General features: G+C 53.2%; 1 protein-coding gene across 13 annotated transcripts in view; it reads left to right on the forward strand.

Annotated features, from left to right (window-relative positions):
• ZNF536 (zinc finger protein 536) overlaps positions 1 to 27458 on the forward strand; it is a 436740-nt gene that overhangs the window by 193076 nt on the left and 216206 nt on the right. For all 13 annotated transcript variants that reach the window (XM_086689551.1, XM_086689552.1, XM_086689558.1 and 10 more), the window contains one exon: positions 4703 to 6874. In XM_086689551.1, coding sequence (XP_086545677.1) covers positions 4705 to 6874 — 2170 coding nt within the window. In that variant the 5' untranslated portion in view covers positions 4703 to 4704. The remainder of the gene's footprint in view (positions 1 to 4702; positions 6875 to 27458) is intronic.

Genomic DNA, 27458 nt, shown 5'->3' on the forward strand with positions numbered 1-27458 from the left:
TTCAGTAGTTTGTTTACTTGTTTTTAATTGTGCTGAGTGTTTTCCCACCTCGGTGGGAGGGGCAGGCAAGTTACTGTGTAGGTTCCTTAGAAGGTCCCAGCTCCCCACTTGCCTTAAGCCCAGGATCGTGGCCAACCCTGCACTGGCTACTGGCTTCTTCAGTGGGTTCCTCAGCTGCTGGACTGTGGGGTAATGAGTCCAGAGCTGGGGCCAGGGTGAGAAGGATGGGTTGGGCACATGCGATAAAACACTCCCTGGAATTCGTGACCATGCAGGGGCAGTGCTGCGTGTGGATGTTCATGTGCCCGAGTTATCAGGACAGAGGGAGTATCCTGTGGCAGGAGGCCCTGCCAGGGACACTGACAGCCATTCACTGCAGGGCCTGTGAGGGAGCAGTGCGGTTCCAAAGGGAAGGCACTCTCCCTATGCTTGCTCCCTGAGGGCTGGGGAAAAGGAGTAATGACTGCCTCCTTCCACCTGAATGGTGAGACCCTGCAGGCAACCTCCCCTCCCTGGGCCCTGTGAGCTCTTAGGGCTGCAGTAGGATCCAATCCCTTAACAGTAGGATAAATGATCCCTGAGTTTCCCAAGATATGCATCTGTATAAGTTTCCAGAGTGATACTACTAGGGAATCCCTGCCTCTCCCCCAACGTAGACTTACTCGTGCACACACATGTATCCACGCATGCACGCGCACACACACCCCTATATGCCAAAGCGGCAGTGGTTACTCCTTTCCTTAAACCTTCAGTACAGTCTCTCTGGGGCATTTTCATTGCTTCCCATCAATTGGTAACCTTGCCGATGCTGACCCCCTGGGTCCCAGAGATCCTTGAGGGCAGGTACTAGAAGGCCCCTGGCAAGTATTGACTGAATGACTGACATAAGGGGTAAATGAATTCTGGAAGGGTGAAGTGTCAAGGCTGGAGAAATTGGGGCCGACCCAGGTTTTGTGCGTCCCAGGCCGGGCCTGAGGCCAGCTCATCCTGCCTCGGCTGCTTTGGCCCAGGGACAGCACACCAATTACCCCGTGCTCTTTCCAAGAACTCACGCTCCCCTTTCTTGCTCTGAGTCTGGCGGCTGGCATGGGTTTACGACTGACCCATCGAGTGCCTACACCTGCTCACAGAATCATGGGGTGCTGGGTCTCACCGAACATTCTGGGATAATTGTCTGGCGAGGTCCTTCCTCACAGTGGGGCTCTGCGCATGCTTTGCCTGGGCTCATTCGAGGGCTTGTGCGTGAGCTGTAATCCTCAGAGTGTCTCCTTGGGTTCTGGCCAGCTCTCCTCAAATTCTGAGTTCTCCCATGGGTCCCATGATGGGTAGTCCAGTTCTGAAGGGGGTTAGCTGCTCAGTGGTGGCCCAGGCCTGGGATCGTCACCATGGGCATATATAATGAAAGATCTAGTGGTGGGGGTGGCTCTCCCTTGGTGGCTTCTGGACCCCCAGGTTCTGGGTTAGCCAGAGACCCTTCCAACTCTGACAAAGTCTGATAGTAGATAGATGTTGGTGCACTTGTGTAAGCTGAGTTGGGGTCACACAAGGCTGGGAGGAGAGTGGTTCTACAGGGCTAGCCTTCTTTTATGGGCTATGTTCATAGGGTCTCGTCATTCATTCATCCATTTGAGTCAGAAAATGTTGAACATACAATGGGCTAGCTGTGACCTGGGCCTTGAGGCTTCATGTGAGCAAGGCAGACATGATCGTGCCCTCATGGAAAAGAAGCACACTTATAAAAGGGTCAACAACAAAATGTCGCCCTAGTGGTAAGTGCTGTAAAGAAGGAAATAAGGTGATGGGTAGAGAGAGGCTGAAGATGAGCGCCTATGACAAGAGGGGCCTGGGAGTCTTTGTGAGAAGGGGCTATGTGAGTTGAGACCTGCCAACTGTACCTTTGCACATTCTAGACCATTGTTCCCACCACCCCCCCCTCCCCGGCCCCCCGCCAGCTGAGGCTTCAGCAAAGGCACCTGAAGTCCAATTCCTTAAAAAAGATTTGTTGACTGAAAAAAAAAGTTCTTTAACATAATTAAAGCATTCCATATCCAAACCTAAGTTGAAAACTCCCTATATTCATCATTTGACAAATTGAGCTCTTACTTACCCAGCGTGAATGAGGGTGGGGGATGGTCTTCAACCTGCTGCCCCTCACCCAACCTGATTTGCAGTCTCGCTGTATTGCACATTCAGCCTCCCCTCCCTCCTGCTGAATTGGCGTCAGCTCATCAGCAGCAACCTGAAAATAGCCTGTCTTTCTGGATTCATGTCTTCTGAGAAGGCCAACTGGGCAGCTTTGGAAGTGGGCCAGCCATGTTGCCTTTGGACTTTCCAAACTTCCCCAGAGCTGTTGGGTGGAATTCTGAGCACTCCCAAGTGGCCTCAGGGTCATGATCTGTGTTTGCTTAGGAGAGGAGCCAGCACAGCTGGATGGAGCTTGAAGGTAGAGAAGGGGCTTCAGACAGGGCCCTGGGGGCTGTTAGAGTCCCTGCCTGGGATCTTCCAGGCACCAGTCCTGCTCTAGCAACTTCTGCACACTAGACCTACTCCTCCCCGCTGGTCAGTGGTTGCCATGAACACTGGGGTTGGCCATTCTTGTCTACTAGGGCGTCTTACGTGCCAAGGACAGGGACTGGGGTACAGTGGGAACTCGGCAGGGTTGGTGAATGAAAGCAAAGCTCTCCAGGAGATATTAGTCCTTTCTGACCCATCTCCAAAATGGACTTTTTTATTTGTTGGTTGGTTTTTTAATTTGAGTGTAGACAGCCCACCAGAGGCAAAAAGGAAAGATGGCGAGTTGGTAGCCTTCTTTTCCTACAAGTGATCAGGTTCCTGTATGTGTGTGTAAATGTGTGCAGGTGTTCATGTCATGGACACAGTCAGCCCTGTACCATGGCTGCTGTGTTTCTCCCTCCTGCAAATAAACATTCATGTCTTTTCTTCCCTTCCCTTGCAAGATGGACTCACAGCCCCTGTCCTCTTGCCAAGGAAGCCAGGTCTCCCGTTGGAGACCCTCCATGCCACGCATAGTCTGCCTGGCGGCAGGCCCAGGAGGCAGCAGACCCCTCCCCTCCCCGCCCCAGGGCTGAATGCGCTTCCTCCACAGTTGAACTCTGTCCGCACCAGTCCCCCTAGGGAATTGCTTGGCCCAGGAATCCATCCTGGCTGGGGTTAAGCGCTGCCCCTGGACCACCTGGCTGGCCAACACATGTAAACATTGGGATACAAAGAGGAGAGATGTGCAAAAACTGTTCCAATGGCAGGAAGCGAATTTGGACTCCTTCAGGTAGAAGGCAGATCTGGAAATAGAAGGACCCGGGCGTAGGTTCACTGCCTTTCAAAGCTGAGCTCCTCACCTGCTGTGATGTGGAGGGAGCCGTTCCTTCTACCCCAGCCCCAAGCAGAGTGGCCTGAGCGGTTCTGCACAGTCTGGGAAGGGGGCAGAGAGGAGCGTTAAAGGCAATTATGGAGACCAGCTTTGAGTGTTAGTGTTTAACAAACAGCTTTGAGTTCTAATTTTCTGCAGAACACATACTGCAGGTACAATTTGTACTCATTACTGTATACTGGGAAAGTTATTAAAAACACTCAAACTTGGTTGAGACTTCCTATGGTATCATCCCTGGATTTTAATTGGTTTTTATCTAGTTCTATAAAGGATCTCTTTAAACCCAATCACAGTCCCTGCCTGGGATATCATGCCAGTGGAAGGACAGAGACAGCCCAGTAAATGGTGTAAGTCTTCACCCCTATCCAAAAATGAACAGTCTGGACGATCCACTACGATTCCGTCACCAGATAATTTATACTTCTTTTGATGGGCACAGTTACCAAATGACAAAATAACAGTGTTTCGTAACATAAGGGTTAAATCTTAATCTCTGAGGTTTGCAAAGCCGCTACTCGCAGTCTCCTTAAAATTTAATATACCTCGTTAATGCTTCCTTGCAAACACTGAAGGATTTTTATGATTATAATCATGTGTTACAGCACCTAGTACTGTTTCTAAGCAGCATACTAATCAGCTTAATGAGATATTACTGCACTTTTTGTTGACTAAAGCAAAATCCCTTTTATTGTTCTAAAGCCTGTCCTTTACTTTATTTTTTCCCAAAACATTATCTTGTTTTATTATGTACCAGTAAATATCATGCCATTGGGTTTTTCTGTTGGTTTTTTTTTTTTTTTTTTTTTTGGTGGGGGGGTGGCAAATCATAAAATAATCTCTTTCATCACAGACTGGCGAATGTTATTGAATATAGTAACCGGAAACAAAAGTTCCAAGGGAGTCTATGTGGTCTTGCGGTGAAAGCCATCCTGCTCCAAGGCAAACTTTGAACAGAACCAACAGGTGCAGTGCCACAAGGGGCACAGGAGGGAAAGTTTAACACGTAGACCCGTGATTTGTTATTAGGTGTTGGAAGTGGTAAAACATTAATAATTTAAATGCGAATGAATAATTGCGGTCGGTAAATAGAAAATACAAGGAAGACGATCTATCGCCAAAACAAATTGGAGGAGCAATGCCATGTTGCGTAATTGGCATTTAATAATTCATCTTTTTATTATTGTTTTTGACTCTAATTCCTTAGCATTATTATGTGTAGGTAAGGCATGAATTGCAAATTCCTCGCCAGCTGATGCTGTTGATTCGCTGCGCCACGGTGCCTGGCACAGACCTCAACTCTCTCTTTATTTTCAGGGATGGAAGAAGCCAGTCTGTGCCTTGGAGTGTCCTCGGCGGCACCGGAAGCTGAGCCCCACCTGAGCGGCCCTGTCCTCAACGGCCAGTATGCCATGAGTCAGAAGTTGCACCAGATCACCTCCCAGCTCAGCCATGCCTTCCCCGAGCTGCATCCGCGGCCCAACCCGGAGGAGAAGGCCCCCGCGCCCCTCGACGAGAAGGCCCACGTGCCCATGACCGGCCAGCCCATGGGCAGCCAGATGGCGCTCCTGGCCAGCCAGCTGGGCCGGGACGTCGACACCAGCCTCAACGGGCGGGTGGACCTGCAGCAGTTCCTCAACGGGCAGAACCTGGGCATCATGTCCCAGATGAGCGACATCGAGGACGACGCCCGCAAAAACCGCAAGTACCCGTGCCCCCTGTGCGGCAAGCGTTTCCGCTTCAACAGCATCCTCTCCCTGCACATGCGCACTCACACCGGCGAGAAGCCCTTCAAGTGCCCCTACTGCGACCACCGGGCGGCGCAGAAGGGCAACCTCAAGATTCACCTGCGGACCCACAAGCTGGGCAACCTGGGTAAGGGGCGCGGGCGGGTGCGCGAGGAGAACCGCCTGCTGCACGAGCTGGAGGAGAGGGCCATCCTGCGGGACAAGCAGATGAAGAGCAGCCTGTTGCAGCCGCGGCCCGACCTGAAGCCCCTGCCGCACGCCCAGCAGGCCCCGCCGGCCCCCTGTAACCTGGCCCTGCCCGCCAACCACAGCGTGCCCGACGTGGCCCACCCAGTGCCCTCGCCCAAGCCCGCCAGCGTGCAGGAGGACGCGGTGGTCCCGGCCGCCGGCTTCCGCTGCACCTTCTGCAAGGGCAAGTTCAAGAAGCGCGAGGAGTTGGACCGCCACATCCGCATCCTGCACAAGCCCTACAAGTGCACGCTGTGCGACTTCGCGGCCTCGCAGGAGGAGGAGCTCATCAGCCACGTGGAGAAGGCCCACATCACCGCCGAGTCGGCCCAGGGCCAGGGCCCCAACGGCGGCGGCGAGCAGTCGGCCAACGAGTTCCGCTGCGAGGTGTGCGGGCAGGTGTTCAGCCAGGCGTGGTTCCTGAAGGGCCACATGCGGAAACACAAGGACTCCTTCGAGCACTGCTGCCAGATCTGCGGCCGGCGCTTCAAGGAGCCCTGGTTCCTTAAGAACCACATGAAGGTCCACCTCAACAAGCTGTCGGTGAAGAACAAGTCCCCCAGTGACCCCGAGGTGCCCGTGCCCATGGGCGGCATGTCCCAGGAGGCCCACGCCAACCTGTATTCCCGGTACCTCTCCTGTCTGCAGGGCGGCTTCGTGGCCCCGGACAAAGCCAGCCTGAGCGAGCCCAGCCAGCTCTACGGCAAAGGGGAGCTGCCCGTGAAGGAGAGGGAGGTCCTGGGGAAGCTGCTGTCCCCCATCTCCAGCGTGGCCCACGGGGTCCCCGAGGGCGACAAGCACTCCCTCCTGGGGTGCCTCAACCTCGTGCCGCCGCTGAAATCCAGCTGCATCGAGCGGTTGCAGGCGGCTGCCAAGGCTGCCGAGATGGACCCCGTGAACAGCTACCAGGCTTGGCAGCTCATGGCCAGGGGCATGGCCATGGAACACGGCTTCTTGTCTAAAGAGCATCAGCTACAGCGCAACCACGAAGACACTTTGGCAAGCGCCGGAGTTATGTTTGATAAGGAGAAGCGGGAGTACGTGTTAGTGGGAGCAGATGGCTCCAAGCAGAAAATGCCTGCTGATTTGGTTCACAGCACTAAAGTGGGCAATCAGAGGGACCTGCCAAATAAGCTCGACCCTTTAGAAGGCAGTCGGGATTTTTTGTCACACGGGCTGAACCCGGCGCTCGACTATAACCTGCAGGGTCCCGGGAGCATGAAGGAGAAGCCCACCGAGTGCCCCGACTGCGGCCGGGTGTTCCGCACCTACCACCAGGTGGTCGTGCACTCCCGCGTCCACAAGCGGGACCGCAAGGGCGACGAGGACGGGCTGCACGTGGGCCTGGACGAGCGGCGCGGCTCGGGCAGTGACCAGGAGTCCCAGTCGGTGAGCCGCTCTACCACGCCGGGCTCCTCCAACGTCACCGAGGAGAGTGGGGCCGGCGGGGGGCTCTCCCAGACCGGGAGTGCCCAGGAGGACAGCCCGCACCCCTCCTCGCCGTCCTCCTCAGGTAGGCCGCCAGGGAACACGGGGGACCAGCAGCTGGGACGAGGGCCCTCCCCGTCCAGGGGGCCTGGCTCCGCGCCCGCCTCTGGGGGACGGGCCCTGGCTTCTCTTCCAGGTCAGTCCTGAGCTCATCACTCTGACCTGATGGCGTTAGGTGGACCGTGCCTTTCTGCCCCGCCTCCAGGGAAGGCTAGCCCTTCGAGTCTTTGGCCTTCCCTTGAACACTGGCTGCCGGGAAAGAAAGTTGATCCCACTGGGTGGTAGAGATGGTCAGTTGGCATGTTTGCCGACAGGCATAGCCTGTCCTCCCCTCCCCCGGCAGTTCCCTGCCCGGCCCCGTTTTACGCCCCGGCCCCCATCCGCCATCACCTCGTCTCTGGAACCCGGGAGCTGGCGTTTTGGCTTCATCCACGCGTGTGAAGGTGTGAGCTCAGACGCTCACCATCTTCTCCCCCCCCCCCCCCGAGGATATTCCCACAGTTGTCTCATTTGGGCACCCCTCCCTCCCTCCCCAGGCCAAACCTGCCTCCTGTCCCCTTCCGAAATTACAGCGTGGCTCACCTGTCGGGCCCCTGTAACCTGACGAAACACATAACTCTCGTCTGATGGTTTAGAAAAGCACAGAGGTTTGAAACACAGATGCACGACTGTGTGTCTTAAATTGTACTGTTACACGGGCGATACAGCTTTGGGGTCTAAAATAGCAAAGCAGAAAATCTGTCATCAAAATGTCTGTGAAACGCTGAAGCTTCCTGGCCCGCGTTGGGGGGAAAAAAAAAACCAACCAAAAACAACAACAACAAAAAAACCCCGCACTAGCCTAAGATAGCTAAATTAAAATCGCTACCTAACAGCAGGTAAGCTTGTTGCCTCCATCCGTATTTTCAAAGTCCCTTTCTAATGGATGGTAAATTGAAAGTTATATCTCTAGCCCTTTATAAAGAAAGCATCTCGCTAATACTGTAATCATTCTGCAGCCTAACAACAGAGGAAATCATGCCATAACAAATACCCTGTTACTAATGGCAACATTGATTTCTGCAATCAGCCATTAAGTCTAGAAAATGAAAGACAGTTTGAGGCACCTCAAGGCACTGCATTGCTCACTGTTCAAGGCGTGGCGGCACACTGTTGAGGGTCATTTTGGTAAAGTTTTTTCCCCTCCCTTTCGCTTTTTTCCCTTCTGGGTTTTGGTAAATAGTTCCGTTTCGGAAGCCGTGCCCTGCTATAGTTATTAAGTAGATGCCGGTTTAGTTTTTGTCTGTTACTGTCATGCGTTGGTATACCCTTCTTCGAGGACAAAATTAGTATTAAAATAAAGTGCGAGTCTGCTGGCTTATTACAAACCGGTAAAGAATTGTTAACACACATAAATCTGAACTGCACATTCCAGAGATTCCGATAGCACTTAATGCTGTTGCTTAAATACCCATGAAACACACTGTCTACTCCTGGAGTCCTGGACTCGTTTGCGATTTATTTCTGGTGAGGCACTCTGGAAGAGTCCGACCAGGAACGTGAGCCACCACGGAGGGGTGAGGCCACGCCGCAAGGAGTGACCGCTGCGCGGAACGTTCGAGATGCAAGGGAGGGGTGTTCAGGTTTCGCTGCCTGACAGCGGGGACTCTATAAAAACGGATCTCCCGTGCAGAGGCAGCAAAGTGCCAGGCGGCCCAGTGTCAGGAGGGACGATTTCCGCCCTCCTGCGAAGAGGTCCCCTGCTCTGGGGAGTGTCATCTCACTGTCTTTGGATCGGGGGCCTTGAAGGGGGCAGAAGGCAGAGGGCAGACTGGCTCCCCTAAGTTTTTGGAGTGACGTGGAGTTAACATTGACAGATTTCCATCCCTCTCCCAGACCTGCTGAAATGAAGAGGTCTCAGCAGAATATTCCGGCACCAAATGTTCGGCTTTATTAATGACGTGTTTACCATGTTTTTCCCACCTTCTGGCCAAGTGATAGCCTCATGCTATTCTATCTCTGTAGTTTCCATATCTGCAAATACTCTGTTGAAAAAACCCATTTTGCTTAAAAGAACCAACCGGGCTTACAACTCAAAGGAGAATTATTCTTGAGTTGTGGTTATCTTCTAGCTTTTATTTCCCTCATTGAAGTATTTTACAATTGTGAATACCGATTCTTTCATTTCTGGTTGACTTCTTTGTTTTCTTCATATTCAAATTAGACCCTTTCATAATTTTCTGACTAAGTGGGAAAATTGATGGCATACCAATACGCAGCCCAAATCAGCCGCACGCCTTAGGGCATTCAGGTTTTGCTGGGATTAGGACCCTTAACCCGATCTGGTTAGTCTTGCCTCTGATTTCTAACAAGTAGGACTTGTGTAAAGTGCGATTAAAATAAGCATTTAAATAAAAATCTTTACACAATAGGCATTTTATTATTACCTGTTAGAGAGAAACCTGCAAGGTGAAGGGGAAAGAAAATCTTTAAGCTCTTAAGTAAAGAAAGAAGTACTTATTAAGGCTTCTATTAAGCAATAACCACAAAACACGGTTTTACAAATTTCTCAGACTGCATAACAATGTCGCAAAACTCAATTTGCATCACTTGATTCTTGTTTTGTTGAAAACTGGGTCAGTAGGGCCTGAGAAACTATTTTTTCAGATCTTAACCAGTGAATTCTTCTTTATAAATCGCTGCTCTTAACATGATAGTAGTTCTGAATTCATCATAAAAAACCTTTTTACAGAGAGCCTCTTAGAACAGATCTCCAGAAGAAGGCTTACAATGAGTGGCAGGGACGTCCTTTGTTATCTGATGTAATTCTTTGCAAAGGAGGATTGGGAACGGAGTGGCTGTTTAAAAATGTCTTGCCCAGACCGAGACGAAGAAGGGGTCAAGTTTGCAATCAAACAGTTATTGCCGAGATGGGCGACTGTCACTGGCTAGGCTAATGTGGGATGCAGCTGTTTGTTATGTGAGCAAAAGAATGTTTGATTCAGTGAACATGTGAAAATGATTCCAGTGAACCAGAAAATGTGTTTGTTCTTGGGCTCTCCAAACTGCTGAGAACCAAGCTGAGGATCAACCGCGAAAACTAGGACCTTTGACAAATTGAGAGGTCATATTTTCTAACAGAAAATGGACAAAGCTAGTCATATGGATCACTTCCCCATCTTTCCCCTTTGTTTTATTTTTGTTGTTGTTGTCCTTGTTGATTTGACTTACCAATAATTTCACACCATCGTAGATGTCATTTCTGCCTCCGTGTACCACGCAAAAGGAAACTATTTGGAAAGCAGCAGCTTATAAATTTTACTCTTTTATGACATTTAGAAAGCGGGGCGGCTGTTTTGACGCTCCCTCATTTTTTGGCTCGCGTGCAAACCCTCCGATGGCATTAATCTCTGCATCTCTCCCCAAAACCTCGTCTAAGACTGTGCTCAGATTGGAGCTCTGCTCTGAGCCGGAAGACGACCAAAGTTCTGTTTCTTTGGATTTTGCCTTGGAAATCACGCTCAGAATAATTAAAACTTAATGTACTAAGAAACGATACTGTTCATTATATCCAACAGGGCAGTTACCTTCTGCATTCCCCATAATTTTGGAGAGGGGCTAATTGCAGTGTTGATGGTGGGAAAGGGGTAATTGAATGCGTTGACCCTCTGTTCATTAAATAAAGTCGGCTAACTTACGTGATCAATGGAAAGCCAGGGAGAGACGCAAGGATGAAAATATCGTTAACCCCTACTACTTCTGGTATAATATTTTGAGATGGTCAGGGATTATTTGATCAGCTGGGCTGGAAGCCTTGTGGGGTCCTCTTTTGTTGCCTGAGCCGCATTCCTGAAATGCTGGGTCTCCATCCTGTGTAGGCCCATTGACCACAGCCTCAAAGGCCTTTATCCGAGGCTCCCTTGCATTTAGTGATATGATAGATTTTCTTTCTTTTCCACCTCTTTTTCTGATGTGGCTCCTCCTTCCTGTCCCCATCCGTGATAACCACTGCCTGCCGCACACAAACAAATCGAGGCACCCCAAAGAAGGGGCGGGCGGGGGGGGGGGGGGGGAATAAAAAAGAAAAAGAGAAAAAAAAATTTAAGTCTGAGGATTAAGATCTTCATTTTTTTTTTTTTTGCTTGTGCATTCCAATTGTTCTTAAAATATTTGGCAATGTCAATTAGTAACTGAGCAGAGTTAGCTGATGAACACAATTTTCCAGTAGACTGAGCACCCTATTGTTGCCGAGCGAACAGCAGATTTCTGAGGTCATTATCATTCGCTGGTTGCTTGGCCCAGCTGCTTCCTGCTGCAAAAGCCAAACTTTATACTGGAGCTCGGGGATGGCGTACAGCAACAGGGGGCTGGGAGGGGGAAGAGGGAAGCTGGCTGCAGAGCCGAAGACACTCATTATCAGCAGAGGAAACAGAAAGTAAAAGTTTCCAGGCAGTTCCAGGAAAACTGCCCTATCAGCCTTCTTCCTCCAGTTCCTCTCCCAACACCTTCAGCCTCCAGGCAGGGAATTCAAAGGACCCGGGACGCCCCGTGGGGCATCGTGGCAACTAATCTCTGTGCTGAGCCGAACTTTGGAAAACAATAATCCCATTTACAAATTTACTTAAAAATTGTTAACCCGATCCGAGGCCTGTGAGTGGTTCCTCATAGATAGGCTCCCTCGGTTTTATTATTATTATTGTTATTACTAAAAACAGAAAAAGAAAAAAAAAAAAAGAAAATCACGTCCTTTTTAAAAGATGAAATTACTTTGTTGAAATTCGCAAACTTGAAGATGACAAACAGGGAACATTCTGTCATTTTCCAGAGGGACCTTTGGAGCAAATAATAGCCTGAAATTCCTTGTAGAATCAACTTTGGTGTGCAAGGCTCCCCCTGCCCCTTTGCAGCTTCCCTTCCCCCCCCCCCACTGCCCCCTTCTCCCCCTCCCCCCGCCCCTAGTTTGGGAGCTGGTTCAGTGAGATGAAAAGCTGCACTTTTTTAAAGCTCAGCTGTTAAAACTGAGCGCCATATGCAGTCCTTCCATCCCCGACGTGGAAGCATGTACAGGCGGCCACCGTGTTTGTGGAGATTTACGGAGGCCCGGCTGCATGTGCTGAAGCTGTCCTCGGGCAGGCGCCAGGGGCCCTACCCCGCCAGGGTGATACCCCCCCCCCCCCCACCCTGACTAACGCGCTGGCCAGACGGGCTCACTCACGAGTCAGGTGTCGGTGGGGGTGAAGGTCGGAGGGCCAGGTGGCCTCCCTCTGGTCTGTCACCTTTCTGCTGGGTCTGGGGACCGCGTGCTGGAGCGGTGATAAAGTAGACCCCAGGTGCCGATCAGATCATTTTCCTCCTGATCTAGGAGCCGGACGCCTACCAGCAGCTCCTTTTTATAAACTTCCCATTCGCTGCGTGCACTTTGATTATCTTATGTCCAGAAGCAATTATTTGGGAACACTCAGTACCACTCTGGGGGCTTTTCCTGTCTGTCTCACCCCCTTGTTTGTAGCTCTAAATCCCACTTCCACAGGGCTGCCCGATGGCGCTGTCACTTAGCATTTCAGAAAGAGAGAAATTGTACTGGCTCTAAAAGTCTTCCAGTTGGGAGTGTGATATAAAAGATGTGTGACATAAAACCCCAGAAGCAAAGCCTCCTGGACGTTCCTGTAGATTCTCAGGACGGACACCGTTTTGTGGGGGAGGGATTCGATCGCTGGCCGCAGGGTCACTCAAGGCCTGCCCTCTTTGGCCCACTGCCTCACCTTGCCCACCCTCAAGACGGGCACCATGCTGCCAGCGTCCCCTCGAGTGCTCTAGGAGGGGTGCTGTGTTCCTGTCCAGAGATGCTGAAATGCTCACGGCGCGCCCCTTCTGTGTGTGTGTTAACTCGAGGAACGGACACGTGTATGTAAATCTAAATTTAATGGTAATAAGAAAAACACAGATTAGCTAAGGACAGGTTACAATGAGGCAAAGAATTAAGCAGTGTTCAAAACAGAGCATGAAGCATTAGCTGCGTGATCCCCATTAATTGGAATGGAAGGTTCCGGGCTTGGGTTCTGGCCACCGCCTTGAGAGTGTTGGGGCTGAACTAGCAGTTTGCTTTAGACGGTCACGTGTGGCCAAAGGCAGTCAGGTATCATGAGATTCTAGGAGCCACCTTTCCCCACTCTCTCGCTGTGCCTTTAGGCACCTGGGAACGTATGCCTGTGATGTCTGTTTGGGGGAAGCTCGAGGACCTCCTGTTCACCCAAACCCCTTCCCCCGTAGGTCCCTCATGCTTTGACTCCCTTCTGTGGCCTGAAGCCCGCTTATAAGAAGCACACTCCTGAGAGGGTAAGGCATGAAAGGCTCCTTGCCCTACCCCTCGGCCGCTTCCCAGGTCCGCCCTTCATGGAGAGAAGATTCCAGAAGGTGGCCCTGGTGTCTCAGGAGGGTAGAGTCAAGGGCAAGCTTCAAGAAGTCCCCCACCAGGGTGATGGGGGCTCTTAAGGTGGAGAGCAGAGGGAATCCTGGGGAGTGATCTGCATGGGGAGCCCTTTGCAGCATTCTGAGCCTGTGAGGTCAGAGGAGGAGGGAGCAGTTAGCTCCTTTAACTGCCGAGCTGTTTGGGAGCATTGATGGTAGGGGTGGAGAAACGCCTGCAGAGATCAGGAGATTGGATTTGTGCAGATAGCCCGAATTCGTGATGACTGGGCTAGGACCTTTGCCATGTGTGCCCCTCGGGCCTGCTTGCTGCCTTTCTGCGTGCCTCACCTCCCTTTGCCCTCCTGTCCTCTGTCGGCATCTGGAAGGCTCCTCCCTCCACTCGTGCACACTGGGCTGACCCACTGAGGAAGGAGGAGGGGGTGCAGAGAGGAAAGGGGGCTCACCAGCAGGGTGCGGGGCAGGTGGTTGGGGGCTCTCTGTTCTCCCCAGGAAATGAGCCTCGCAGCAGCTTGAAAGGAGCCGCGGGTCCCCCTTGCCTCTTCCTGGCAGGACGGGACTGCGGCAACATTTACTTAAGCTGTGGAGTTTGGCAACGCTGCCTCCGGGCGCCATCTGGAAAGCCCTTCTCAGAAAGCCGTGGACCCTCCCAAAAGAGCTCGGGGGAGCAAGACTTGGGCAGAGCTTTGGGGCTTTTTTTTTTTTTTTTTTCCTCAGGCAGAACCTGAGCCTGGAGGTACCTGAACAGGGCGTGGGGGGCGGGGATCCTCTGGAAGCCACGTACGTAGGTAGCTAACATAGGTCCCTCTTTGGCTGGCTCGCGGCTGGTGGCTCTTCGCTCTGCCGGGCCTCTCCACCTAAGTCCGAGCCAGGTCTGGTTTAACTGTTCTTTGTCGGGAGTGCACTCGATTTCCTGGGGTTGCGTTTCCATTTATTTATTTTGTATCGTGTTCTGCTTACTGTTTCACCTAAGTCCTGGTATGTCGTGGGTACGAGGTGTGGAGGCAGCCAAGGCTGTTCTGGTTAGTTACTGATCCAACCCTGTAATAACAGGGCTTGTCAACATCATGCGAGAAAGGAGCGTGCTGCCTCCATACGGTACTGGCGAGACCGGCCCGAGAACTCGGAGGCTTGGCTTGTGACAAATAGGGCCAAGCTCAGCACAGAGATTGGCCACCACCCTTTCCCTGACCCACATCTTCAAAACAGGCTGCGGAGCCTCAGAACAATGCGCGTCTGAACACTCCCTCCGGCCACCTGATGGGCGGGCCGAGGCACAAAGGCTGCCGTGCCGAACGCCAGGGACACAGTCCCGGTGGGATTCGTGCACTCGCATTCGGTTCTTTCTCCCACCAAGGGAAAGCTGTCCAGGGCCTGGCTTCTGGTGGGCCCCGTCTCCTTGTTGCCTTGGGGGTGAGCCTTGAGGTTTGGGATGACATGTGGCATGTGTATGAGAGAAGTGTGAGGCACAGCACAAGCTGACTCCTTGGCTGGGGTGCCCACTGCACCACGTGGGGGTCCGGCCAGGCCTTCCCTGGGGTGCCTGGCCAGGTGCTGGCAGGAGGAAGTGGGTGGCGGGTGGGCCGGGCTTTCGACGCCCGGTCACTTGCTTCCAAAGGCTGGGGTCAGTTTTCCGCTTTTCCTGGGAGGCACGGTACACCTTTGGGAACCTTTCATATGTTTCCCTCTGTGCCTTGGGCCCAGAACGTTCCACAGAGGAGCTCATTCTTTCTCTGGTGGGGGCAGCTTGTTGGACTGGAATTTCGGTGGCCCCCAGTTTTGTCTTTTTGTCTGACCTCGGCTCCCAGGCCACTTGATGTATGACAAAAACAGGACCCCACCACCGAAGCTCTCTTCTCTTCATTAAAGTAATGCTCCGAAACTCTTAACTCAGTGGTTGTCATCCGTGGTTTCTGGACACCCTCAGTTGTCTTCAATCATCTTGAGAGGCATTTTGGAGTATTTCCAACTTGCTCATGTTTGGTTCGACATCAAACGTACGCGGCGCTCATCTCCCTGAAGAACAAGACAGAGACGTGTTTCTCTTCGTTGCTACATAGATTCTGTTGGATGTGTTGCTAAAATAGGGGTTTTAATTTTTTTTTAAAGTAATTTGCCCTGAAAAAGTGAAGAGATGCCTCTCAAAGCCGCGGCGGGACAAACTACTTGGTGCTGTGGGAGACACCTTGGTGGGGCTGTGTCCCTTCTCATCTGGGGCCTGACCCTTCTGAAGAATCCCTTATGGGTGACCTTCAAACCCTTTCCACCTGGCGTCCGCCAAGAGGGACGCTCCTTGACTTCTCTGTTGCCGTTGTGGTTGTCCAATGACGGTTTTATTGTTGGACGCATCTTAGGCATTTAGAAAATACGAATAAATAAAAGTAAAAATAACTTTTACATATGTATGCTCAACACCACTCGGAGATAATTAGCACATCCTTTTCCAGTCCCTTTTCTGGGCCTAGAGATGTATTTAACAAAAAAAGGATTATACTGCGCATAATTCTATATGCCATAGTTGTTACTTAAATATATGCCATGTATTTGTTGTGATGGAAGATTCTACACAAGGATCAGCGGACTTTTTCTGTACAGGGCCAGATAATACCTATTATAGGTATGGCAAGCCATGTGGTCTCTATTTTAACTACTCAGTTCTGCCGTCAGTGGAAGTGTGTGATGCTCTTCCAGTAAAACTTTATTTACAAAAACAAGTGACAGGTGGATTTGGTCCCTGGGCTATCCTTTGCAGACTCCTGTTCTACAGTAATAGCTAGGCTTTTTTTTTTTTTAAGCTTCACACAAGTAGGATATTCTCTTTTTAATGTTTATTTATTTGTTTTGAGAGAACAAGACAGGTGAGTGCGAGCAGAGGAGGGACAGAGAGAGAGGGAGAGAGAGAGAGAATCCCAAATAGGCTCTGCACTGTCAGCGCAGAGCCTGATGTGGGGCTCAGACTCACGAACCTTGAGAGCACGACCTGAGCCAGAGTGAAAAGTCGGACGCCTAACTGACTGAGCCACCCAGGGGCCCCTCACACAAGTAATATCTTCTTCGAGAAAAAGATAGCAATACAGAGAAGCAAAGGAAAAAACATCTACATCTGTAGAATGGTTTAGCCAGTCCCGTAACGGCAGAGCATCATACGACTTGCTTCCGTTTCTTTTTTTTTTTTCCCCTGCACCTAAATCTTTCTGACCATCTGCACAATTATTTTCTCAGTGAGACTCCCAGAAGTGGACTCTCTGGTCACAGGCAGGCAACCCTGAGGCCGCAGACGTATATTACAGGGTGCTGCATCTTGAGTCCACTTCTTCCAGCGCTGAGCAAGCTCGTCCTAAGGGTGTATTGAAATCTGTCTCCCTGGGGCTAGGTAGTTCGCTACACCATGCTGCTCTGCGACTCATTTAGGTCATAAAATACTCATTTGTCCTTTCATTAATGTATTTATTCACTCAAAGGCAAGATGCTTATTAAGTAGGTTCTGAACCAAACGATGTGCCAGGTACTGGGGATGCAAAGATGCGGAGAGATACTTCTGGGCACGCAGGGGCCCAGGGCCCGGGAGGCCTGTCCTTAAATGGAGTGAGAGAGAGACGCACGGGAGGACCCATCCCACGGCCTGGAGGAGCCCCGACTCACCGTGGCGCCCCCGTTTGCTCCCGAGGGACCTGGAAAGGTAAAGGTAGCTTCTCTGTCACCTGAGTGACTCCTTTGGCAGGCCACTTTGTCCTTCCGCACGATCTGGCCAATCCGGCGACTTCTGGGGGAAGCAGACACCCTGGCTCAGCCCCTGGGTCTGGCTGTGAACTAGAGTTGGAATCACTCTCTTGCTGCGGAAGAGACCCTGTGGGGAAGTCCAGCTGGCGCTTTTGAGTTAGCCCCCCCGCCTCCCCTCCCCTACCCCCCTGGGGAGGGGAAGGTGGCAGGAGGGGGACCTGGGGAGGGGGGATTGGCAGCTTTGCAGTGGTGTTTGGTAGCCCGCCACCCTCCCCTGGTGGCCCGGAGCAGGGAAGGTGGCACCGGGGAGGGGCAGGATGGTAAGGGGGAGCAGGGAGTAAGGGGCAGGCTCCTGGCTCTGCCTCACTGGCTCTGATGTGCCCTGGGCAGGTGAAGGGCACGAGTCAGGTGTCATTGTGTGCGGCCTCCCACGGGTCCCTGCACATAGAGCACATGAGAACACGTAAGACCCCTTGCCGGAAAGAGTTTTACCCAAACTCCCCTGACTTCAGAACTGTCCGTACCTGCCCCACAGGGGGATCAGGTGAGTCATGAGGGGGGGCCCTCCCCACTCGTATGCCCAAACGTCCTTCTTCAGTAGCAGGAGAACAGGATCCTGGGCACTGTAGAGAGCGCTGTTTTTCTTTCATGGGTAGTGGGGCATGAGCACAGACCCACTATGAGAATGGGGGGAATTTCTTCCAGGGACACGTCAAGCCTCAGTTGCCTCTTATTTTCTGTGAAATGAAACATGATAAGCGTGGCTACTAACCCGGAGACAGATGCGTCTTCTAATGTTTAAGGAATGGCTCGGAGTAGAGCACACACACTTTCAGCGTGGAGCTGTCCCCCCCTTGCCCCCCAAGTCTCCAGCTGAATCTCAGCCACCTGCTGGGCTGTTTGTGCAGCTTGCTCCTCTTCCCTGGGCCTGGACTTTTTCATCCATGTGATCGGAGCGGGGTGGGGAAGTCTACGAGGCTCCGAGACCCCCCCCCCTTCCCAAAACTTCCCAAGGCCCAAGAACTCAGGGAGTTCGTAGGGCCTGAGGATTTCATGAATTTCTTGTTGATATTTGTGTCCGAGCCTCGAGCAGGTGGCAAGGCCACATCATCCCTGTGGGGCTGGAGGGCCTGGTGAGACCGTCTTTTATTTCCTTTCCCATGGGGCACCTTCCCATTCGTTGTCTCTGTCTGAGGCCTGCACGCCATGGAGACAGAGTTTGGCTGCTGGGGTAGGAGGGCAGGGACCCTTACCCAGTGCGACTGAAGGCTTGTTCCTCCATTCTTGCAGGCTGGCCTCTCAATGGTCACAGGGAAGGGCTGGTGTGCTGGCCCTTAGGGGCTGTGTGGCCCAGCTAGGGCTGCTTAGCCTCTCTGTGCCTCAGTGTCCATAGTGCACTTGTCGTTCTATAAAAGGCCTAGCACAGTCCCTGGCATGAGAAAGTGCCCAATAAATGTGGCCTGTGATTAAGGTTATTTCTGTACTCTACAATACAAAAGCAAGTGGGTAAAAAATGAGAAACCTGGCCAGGGGATTGGTTGTTGGAAGCCACACAGCACCACAGGGCTGGCCTAGATGAGTTAGTCTCACAGAGTCGGGCTGACATTTGCCTGTGTGTCGAGTGAAACAGTGGGATCGGTTGGATTTGTCCCACTGTCATCACTGGAGGATGATTTGGGGGCCTTATGAAGCAGGAGCTGACATTATCTTGGGAAGGCAGCTCCCCTCCTTCATGTGGACCACTACCAAGTGGTCCATTCTCTACCCGCTTTCCTCTTGTATTTTGTAGCCACAAGTGAATCCCAGTTCACAATGACTCCACAGCTATAACTACAAAGATTCAGTGGTCAAATCACTGAAAGGTCTGGGGAATCGTCTGACTCTAAGTGACGCAGATTTCGTAAATGGTACCCCCAAGATTTCTTCTCCTCACGGTAGCAAAAAGGCTGCCACGGCTGAGACCTCACATCCCCACACCATCGATTAAAGGATCACGCTCTTCTGGAGCCCCAGCAGCCATCCTCTTGCGTTTTGTTATATCTTCCTGTATTATTACGCCCATTTCCGAATCAGTCACCATGGCCAGGGGCATGCACCTGGCTTATGTCAAGCAGAGCTCACCTTTGGGTGGGGAGTGGGGGAAAGATGAATTTTCCCCAAAGAGATTTGGATGCAGGAGTCATGGAGCCTGAGCCACAAAACTGTCCAAAATGTCACAGCTCCAAGGTCCTGTCAGCAGTGGGAAGATTTGCCCTCTTGTTCAGGACGTCTAAAGAGATGTCTCAGCCTCCTGAGCAAGGTGGCTAAGGGTCTGTCCAGGTCTGCCCCACCCCTTCCCCCGGGCCTTTCAGGGATGAGACCGTGCTGTGCAGGACAGCTAGCTCCTTAGTTATTTTCTCCACATGTCCGTTTCTGTTTCTCCTCTCTTTCTGTGCTGTGGAGCTTCACGTTAGCCTGGAAATGATAGTAGCCGCTCCCGAAGTCAACCGTCCCCTATGTCCGTCCGCTGTGTTGCCCGGGGCTGTTTCCTGGGCACATCCCTGGAGGGAGGGGACCCGCCAGGAGGAGAAGGTGTGATTTCCTGCTCCCGAGGAGAACACGGTGTGACTTTGGGGAACGGCACACCCGGCAGAGAGCTGGAAGAGCACAGGGCACCAGCGGTTACCTACACAGATGGTGGCACAGGGTGGCAGGGCCTTGGTCGGCCTTCCCGGGCGAACACGAGCAGCCTGGTTGTCGGCTCCCACCCCCTCCACCTCTGCTGCCTCCTCCCCTGGCAGAAACATGGTGACCAGCGGAAAACGTGCACTTGTCTTAGGTCTGAAAGGACACTGTGAAGAAGGAAACTGCGGGTGCGTGGTGACTGGGGCCATCCCAGGGGCCGGGTGCAGTTAGCCGCGCTCCTGGGCTGAGCGGAGGGAGCCTTCACACCAGCATGGGGCCCCGCTTTCCGGGTTGTACAGGTGGACAGCGGAGGGTTCCGCACCAGAGCCTCCAGTCCGGCCGTGGAGATGGTGTCATCAGATGAGTAAACAGAGGCACGGGGAGGCTGTATCGAGGTAGAGAGGTAGGAAGTGGCAGAGAAGGGATTGAAGCCCACATCTGTCTAAACCCTTGCCGTTTAATCCCACCATTGGGTTGTGCTGGGAACGGGGTGAATGAAGCTAAAGGCAGAGACCCTGCCCACCAGCCATAACCCCAGCTCCACGTGGGCAGAGGCCAGTTCTGCTACATAAGCCTCTGGGCAACTTGGACTTTCCTCCTTCCCTCTGCCCAGCGCTTGCTCAGCCCTGCCAAGGGCTGACGGGGACCCATCACGAGCTCCACACTTACACTTGAAGTGATCTCCCAAGCCTGCGGTTGCCAATACCCCTGCCCACCCCTACTCAAGGTCACATACTCAATAGCTCACGGGGGTCTTGAGAACGGGCCCCCGGGTTGCCCTTAGTGGCCCAAGATGGGGTGAATGAGGCCACAGGATCATGTCCTGTTGGCTGGGGACCTGGTTTGGACTCAGCAGATCCAGCTCTCAGCCTTGTAGGAGCTGGCCTGGGTGTGAGTTTCCCCAGTCCTCCCAACGCTAAGTCTGCCAGCAGCACTTACAGGCTCTCCTTTGCAGGCTGGTGCCGGAAGGCAGTCTTGTCTGGGTGGTGGGACAGAGAACGCAGGCAGCGGCTCAGCCCTGGCCAGCAAATGTGCCCGGAGATCTCCACCCACAAGCGGGCTCTCTCCCGCCCCGCTCCGCTCCTTTTTGTGAGGAGAAGAGGGGGAAGGCCCCCACTGGCAGATGAAGAGAAAGAAGGGGAGGTCTCTAATCCTCCTCCCTCGGAGGTGTAAATTAGGAGGACAGAATTCTCATCTGGGAAGCTTTTCAGGGGAGGGGCCGAGCAGTCCTTTGTTGCCGTGCCTCACGGTACCAAAGGCTGAACCAAGTGGCCCCTTCGCACTGGCCGTGCCACGCGGAGTGCTGTGGGCTCTCACTCCGCCCTGCGCCCATGACAACGCTTCTGGGAAAGGGCCCCGGGCTCAGCTGGGGACTGAGTCGGCTGTCACGGGTGGGGAGGGGAAGGGTGAGCGGGACCACATTGCCCACGGCTGCTGGGAATAGAGCATTCGTTGTGACTGTGTGCCTTTGTGTTGAGGGGCTTGTGTATTTGAATGTCTGTTGGGTGTGCTCTTGCGAGAGTGGTCACGCTGTCTTGGGCTGGCGTTACTGCGTGGATGGCTGTAAGGTGCCTTACTTGTTGGATGTAGGTTGCTGAGGGCGTGTGCGCTGCCATGAGCTTGCTTGGCGATGCTTAAGTGTATGTTGGGCGTCTTGGGCTATGCACGTATTGGTACGCAAGTGGACGTGCGTGCCTTGGGGGTGTGTATCGACGTGTGTGGGGGTGACGGTGGGTTGGGATGTGAATATCAGCATGTGTGTGTGGATATTGGGGTGCGCGCTAGGATGTCATTTGGGGGTCTGCAAATATGTTGGTGTGGCTGTGTGGTTTTGGGGAGTGCCTATTTGTGTGTTGACACCTGTCAGCAAAGGATGTGTGTTGACGTATATAATGGTGTGCGTTGTATGTGCAATGTGGCCGTGTGTGTTGGGAGGTGCATTGGCGTGTGTGAACAGCGATGTGTGTGTTGGGATGAGGGTATCCGCGTGAGTTTGCCTGTGTCGGTATGGGTGCTGGGTTGTGCGTTGTGTGGGTAAGGATGTGGATGGTGGGTAGCGGGATGGGGCATGCTGTGATGCTATTACCAACTATTATGCGGGGTTGGCTGGCCTCCCCAGAGCATTGCGACCCTTCGGTTTCCTTTCAGGAAGAGATGCTGGGTTCTGAGCCCGGCTCCACCCCCTTTCCCAGGACCTCAGAACATTGCTGACGGGGTCTCCCTGCCTTCGCTGGCTCAGCCTCAGGAAGCTCTGGCTCCTGAAGGACAACCTGGCAAACACAGAGGGGTCTTGTCTTCCAGCATCTCCCAACCAGGCTCTCATAGCCTCGAGCTCCTCGTGGAAGGTGCTGGGGATTGAGGAACTGGGGTCCCATCCAGGGAACCTCTTTCCTGGAGCTCAGCCAGCTGTGTATCTGGAGTAGGAGCAAAAGCCCCACAACGGCCGCTGCATTCCTATCACGGTCCCCAGCATAGAGCGTCGAATACAGCAGGTGGTCAGGGAATGCTGGTTTTATTACACAGAACAAAATGAAAAGCTCTTTCCCGGAACAAAGGGCACTTTGCCCAGGAGCCAACCGCGGCTCAGTCCTTTCCCATCACTCTTCCTCTAGGTTCCAAAGAACCTAAGATCCCAGTGCAGAGCCTGGCAACATAGACCCGCAATGGGGTCACTATGAGCTGGTCAGGCCAGGAAAGGGAGGGCCCAAGTGCACAGGGGAGTGTGGAGGTCTGAGATGGGACACACCATATGGGAAGGTAGCTCTGGGAACAAGCCCTCACGGTGATGTCTTCGGTTTGTCATCAGTATCAATGACACCCCCTCTCTGGGACACTGGCGACCTTGGTTCCATGCACAATCCCTCCTTCCTTGATGACCATCCTCCATGAACTTCAGAGCTTCCTCTCCTTCCTCCCCCTCCTTGGATGCAGTAGCAGCCTCACCAACAATGTGCCCCGTTGGAGGCCAGGACAGTGAAGTCGAAGTCATGGGCACCACGTCGTTGGTCTGCAGAGTGCTGAAAGACTTCGGCTCTGGGGCAGCAGTTTGTGAATTGATCTTGCAGCCACTTTTGGGTTTAATTGGCCAAGTTCTCTGGTCACCATGGGTGACCTAGGAGGGCATCCCTGGGGATGGGGAGTGGTTGCAGGTGAGCCTTGTTGAGCTCACCACAAGGTAGAGTCTTCAGAATGGTGCCCCAAACGAGCAGCAGGCATTGAGGGGGTATCAGTCTGGTCAAAGTCTGGGGACCACATGGATCCTGAGCCTTAGAGGAACCCAGGATCAAGGGCTTTTCACTGACCTCTGTATGGATGTGGCGTAAGCACCCCCTTTTCCTGAAATATCAAGCCGTCTTCTGGCCCTTTCATAAATCCAGAAAGAAAGAAAGTATCAGAAATATGCATGTGGTGGGTCAAGGCAGTCGTGAGTTTGGTGAGAGTTTTCCTAGAAGTCACATGGAGCCATGAGACCACAGGTCACCTCTGCCCAGCTCCTGCCACAAATGTGTGAAACTGAGTGCTTTGGAGTCAGTTGTCCTTCCTTGGTTGACAGTCGAGGAAGACCTCTGAGGTCTGAGCCCTGGTGAGAGAAGCGTGCCAGGCTCCAGGAGACGGCGGGGAGAGGAAGCCATGAGCGGTAGAGAAGGAGGGTGCCCATGAGGGAAAGAGCCCTCCTCCTATCTGAGCTCCTTAACAGGGAAAGCAAGGCTGCGGGGAATTTGGATGGAACACACCAGAACCCCTGAGTGGTAAGGATGCCAGAGGATGGGAACTCCTGATAAAAACTGGGGCTGTCAGGGGTGATGGGGTGAGGGGTGATGTCAGCACAGGTGTTGGGGTGGTCATTTGAACGATTCACCCGCATCCCACCCATGTTTACAACTTTTCAGGGACTTCCCACTGCGTGTGGAATAAAACCTGTGGCCGGTCAGGCCTCACAATCGCCCACTGCATCCTTTCTCACTCGCTGAGGCCCCATTACCTTCTCTCGAGCCTCAGCCCCATAGAGCCAGCCCCCCGGTGGCCTTTGCATGGCCTGTCCTCTCTCAGGCATGCTCTGGACACGGAGTGTCGCGGCTGGTTCCATGTTACCATCCGGACCTCACCTCGAGTCACTTCCTCCGGTGGCCTTTCTGTGCCACCCGGTAGGAACTAGCCTTTTGACGCAGCCTCTCTCTGAAAGCATTATTCTGTATTTTCATCGTCGAGGCCCTTGGGAAGCGCTGTGTTCACTGTTTATGGATTTGCGTGCTCCCTGCTTCTGTTCGGTCACGCTCTTGCTTGTGGTCTCGTTCACCCCCCTGGCGCCCACTCTGTGCGAGCAGGGTCTCTGCATGGTTTGCTACTGCGTGGCCGGTGCCCACAACAGTGCCTGCACGTGGTGGAAGTTTTTGCTTTGCAAGAAACACTGGTGAAATACACATAACATTAAAGTTACCGTTGTAACCATTTTATTTTACATTTTTTTGAAAATGTTTTTACTTAGTTTTGAGACAGAGATGGAGCGTGAGCGGGGGAGGTGCAGAGAGAGAGGGAGACACAGAATGGGAAGCAGGCTCCAGACTCTGAGCTGTCAGCACAGAGCCCGACGTGGGGCTCAAACTCATGAGCTGTGAGATCATGACCTGAGCTGAAGTTGGACGCTTAACTGACTGAGCCACCCAGGCGCCCCCATTTTTTTTAAGTTGAGACAGAGAGAGTGTGAGTGGGGAGAGGGCAGAGGGAGGGGGAGAGAGAGAGAGAGAGAGAGAGAGAGAGAGAGAGAGAGAGAGAGAATCCCAAGCAGGCTCCACACTCAACGCGGGGCCCGAAGCAGGACTCGATCCCAAAACCCTTGGATCGTGACCTGAGCCGAAGTCAGAAGTGGGATGCTCAACCAGCAGAGCCATCCAGGTGCCCCCTTAACCGTTTTTAAGTGAGTGGTCCAGTGTGTTAACTACTTTCACACTGTTGTGCAGCCATCGCCACCGTCCATCTGCAGAACTGTTTTCATCATGCAGAACTGGAACGCTGTGCCCATTCATCAATAATTCCTTATCCCCACCCCGCCCTCCACCCCAGCCTGGCAAACACCCTTTTACCTTCTGTGTCTGTGACTGGCTTGTTTTCACTTCCCCTAACGTCAAGACTTATCCATGCTGTAGCATGGGATGGGATGTCCTTCTTTCTTAAGGCTGCGAATATTCCAATGTGTGGCTGGAATACATTTTGTTTCTCCCGGCCTCTGTCCCCGGGCACTAGGGACACTTTGGCTAGTCCAATAACCACTTTTGAATAAATGAATGAAGGCTTGTAGCTTTGAATTCCGTAAGGTAACCCATTGTATCCTGTGCTACCCCCTCTCCAGAAGCCGCCTGGGCCTCAGCAAAGCACGTGTGTTGGGGTCTGGGGCTTGGCCATCAAGACACTGAGCATTCTTGCCGGAGAGTTTCTGGGGGGGGGGGTGGGAGTTGGCTGCTGGTCAGACCTCGGGCCACTGGGAGGGCCGCCATATGCCTTGAGGGGCCACAGTTCTTTCCACAGGGGCAGGAGCATGGCGGCCCTGTCAGAACTGCTTTTCCTAATCCTGTGAAGGGTGCTGTGTCCACAACTTGCTGGTGTGGTGTGTGTGTGTGTGTGTGTGTGTGTGTGTGCATGTGTGTGTGTGTGCCAGCGCTGTGCCCTGGGCCAGGGCAGGGCAGGGGAGGGGTGGGGCCCGGCCCCCTGGGGCTGACGCCAGGAGGAAGTGGGCACAGCAGGGCAACGGCACTCCAAGGCAGATGCTAAACTGTCCACAGCCGGCGTGCCTCGTACTTTCTGTCGGAGCAGGGAATTCCAGAAAAACAATCGCTGGTGTCCTGGATGTTTCACTGGGAGTTATGTTCTCCTCACAGCTTGCCCCGTGCCTTTTAGGAATCGAATCCCTTTCCCAAACTCAGCTTGGGTTAGTGCTGAGGTCAGGGCAAAGACGAGGACTCGGCAGTTCAGGGTGGGCGGGGGGGATGCGGTGGCTGGCGGTGGAGGGGGCATGCCGTGCGGCTGGAGGGATGAAGGGGAAGGGCGCAGGTGCCCCGCGTGCATGCTGGTCTCCTGGCTGTCAGCGGGCTTGGCCGGGTCGTCGGGGGAGCGTCTGAAGCGGCTGCTTGTGTGTGCGTCACGCCTCGCATGCCGCCCAGGCCCGGGGCAGGGTGCCGACAAACACACATCCCCCTTCTCTACTCAGGAAGCCATCGCCTGGGGTGAGGCATCCACCCTGAGCGGGATAAGCCTCAAGGCCCATCTTGTCTTGGGGTCAGCTTCAGTAATGTGGTTCTAACAGGGTTTGTGAGGGCTTCTTGGTGGAGGTGCCGGTGGTGGAGAGGCCATGGCGGGCAAAGCTGGTCTCGAGGGGGTAGCTGGTACAGTGGAGGGAGGCAGCGGAGAAGAGTGTGGCTCTGGAGGTCCCGGGCACCAGTGCCGGCCTACAGCCGGAGTGGGGGCAGGTGTCACATGCTCAGATCAGCAGAGAAGGAGGCAGTGGAGGACGGCTTGGCTGGGCGGGAAGGTTCAAGGGAATCCCAGGCAGAATCTCCTTCTTTCTGCTCTCGAGAAGGGTGAGAGACCAGAGGAGTGTTTTTACCATCGTTCCATGCAGGTGAGTTTTCTGCAGGCCTTCTGGGGACTTCTCCCTACCTTGGGGCCTGGAAAGCCCAGATGCCCTGACTCAGGGCCGTGGGAGGGTTGCTGCAGACCTCCTCCCTGCAGTGGGGCGTTGCCTCCTGTCTTGTCTGTTTGGGCTACTATAACAAATGCCATAGGCTAGCATAGAAACAACAGAAATTTCTCTCTCACAGTTCAGGAGGCCGGGAAGTCCGTGATCAAGGCAGATTCACCGTGTTGTGAGGGCCGGCTTCCCGGTTAATGGAGGACTGCCTTGTCACTGTGACCTCCCGTGGGGGAAAGTGGAGGGAACTCTCTGGGTCCGTTTTATAATTCCATTCATGAGGGCTCCACCCCCATGACCTATACACCTCCCAGAGACCCACCCCTCCAAATACCAATGCATTGGGGGTTAGGACTTCAACGTAGGAATTTTATGGAGACACAGACATTCGGTCTATTGCACCTCTTCACCGTTCCCCCCCAAAAGCAGTGATGTTGATCAAGTTCTCTGAGCAGAAACAGACCAGAAATGAAAATAACAGGAAACTTCAGCATGCTGTGAGCTATTTCGGACCTCTCTTTGTCCGGGGGCCCACAGGTAAAATTAAAATCCTTCTCTTCAGAGGGGAGCGAAGCATTTGAACATTACAAGCCAGTGCACCTAGATCCTTCCCCATTTCCAGGGTCACCGACAACCCGAGGATGACGGAGGCAGGTCTGAAAGGGGGATGTCTGACAAGTTTTAGATCGTGAAATGCAGCGGCGGACAGATGTCCCCATTCCATACCCGGTGCCATGTGCCTCCGGGGATGCCTGGCTTGGCTCACAGCTTCCATGGCCTGCTCCGGGCCTCCAAGGACACCAGAGACCAGCAGCGGCTGCCTTGGACTATCAGTGCAGGCTACAAGTGGCACTGCATGGCTTCTGCTTTCTCAGGCTGTCCCCGACCTGCCCACATCTCCCCCCGCACGCTGTTTATGGCTAGAAGCACAATATTTAGCCGATGGGGAAGAAGCCAGATGATTCAACAGCACCCAGTGGTCTCCAGGAGAAGAAATGTAACTAAAAAAAAAAAAAAAAAAAGTATTGTATGAGTTAAAGTTATTTTTTAAGTTCATTTACTTTGAGAGGGACAGAGAGAGAGTGAGCATCAGCAGGGGAGGGGCAGAGAAAGGGGGGCACAGCCGATCCGAAGCAGG

This window comes from Puma concolor, chromosome E2, assembly GCF_028749965.1.
Source record: "Puma concolor isolate L17-30 chromosome E2, mPumCon1.1.hap2, whole genome shotgun sequence".
NCBI classification, from domain to species: domain Eukaryota; kingdom Metazoa; phylum Chordata; class Mammalia; order Carnivora; family Felidae; genus Puma; species Puma concolor.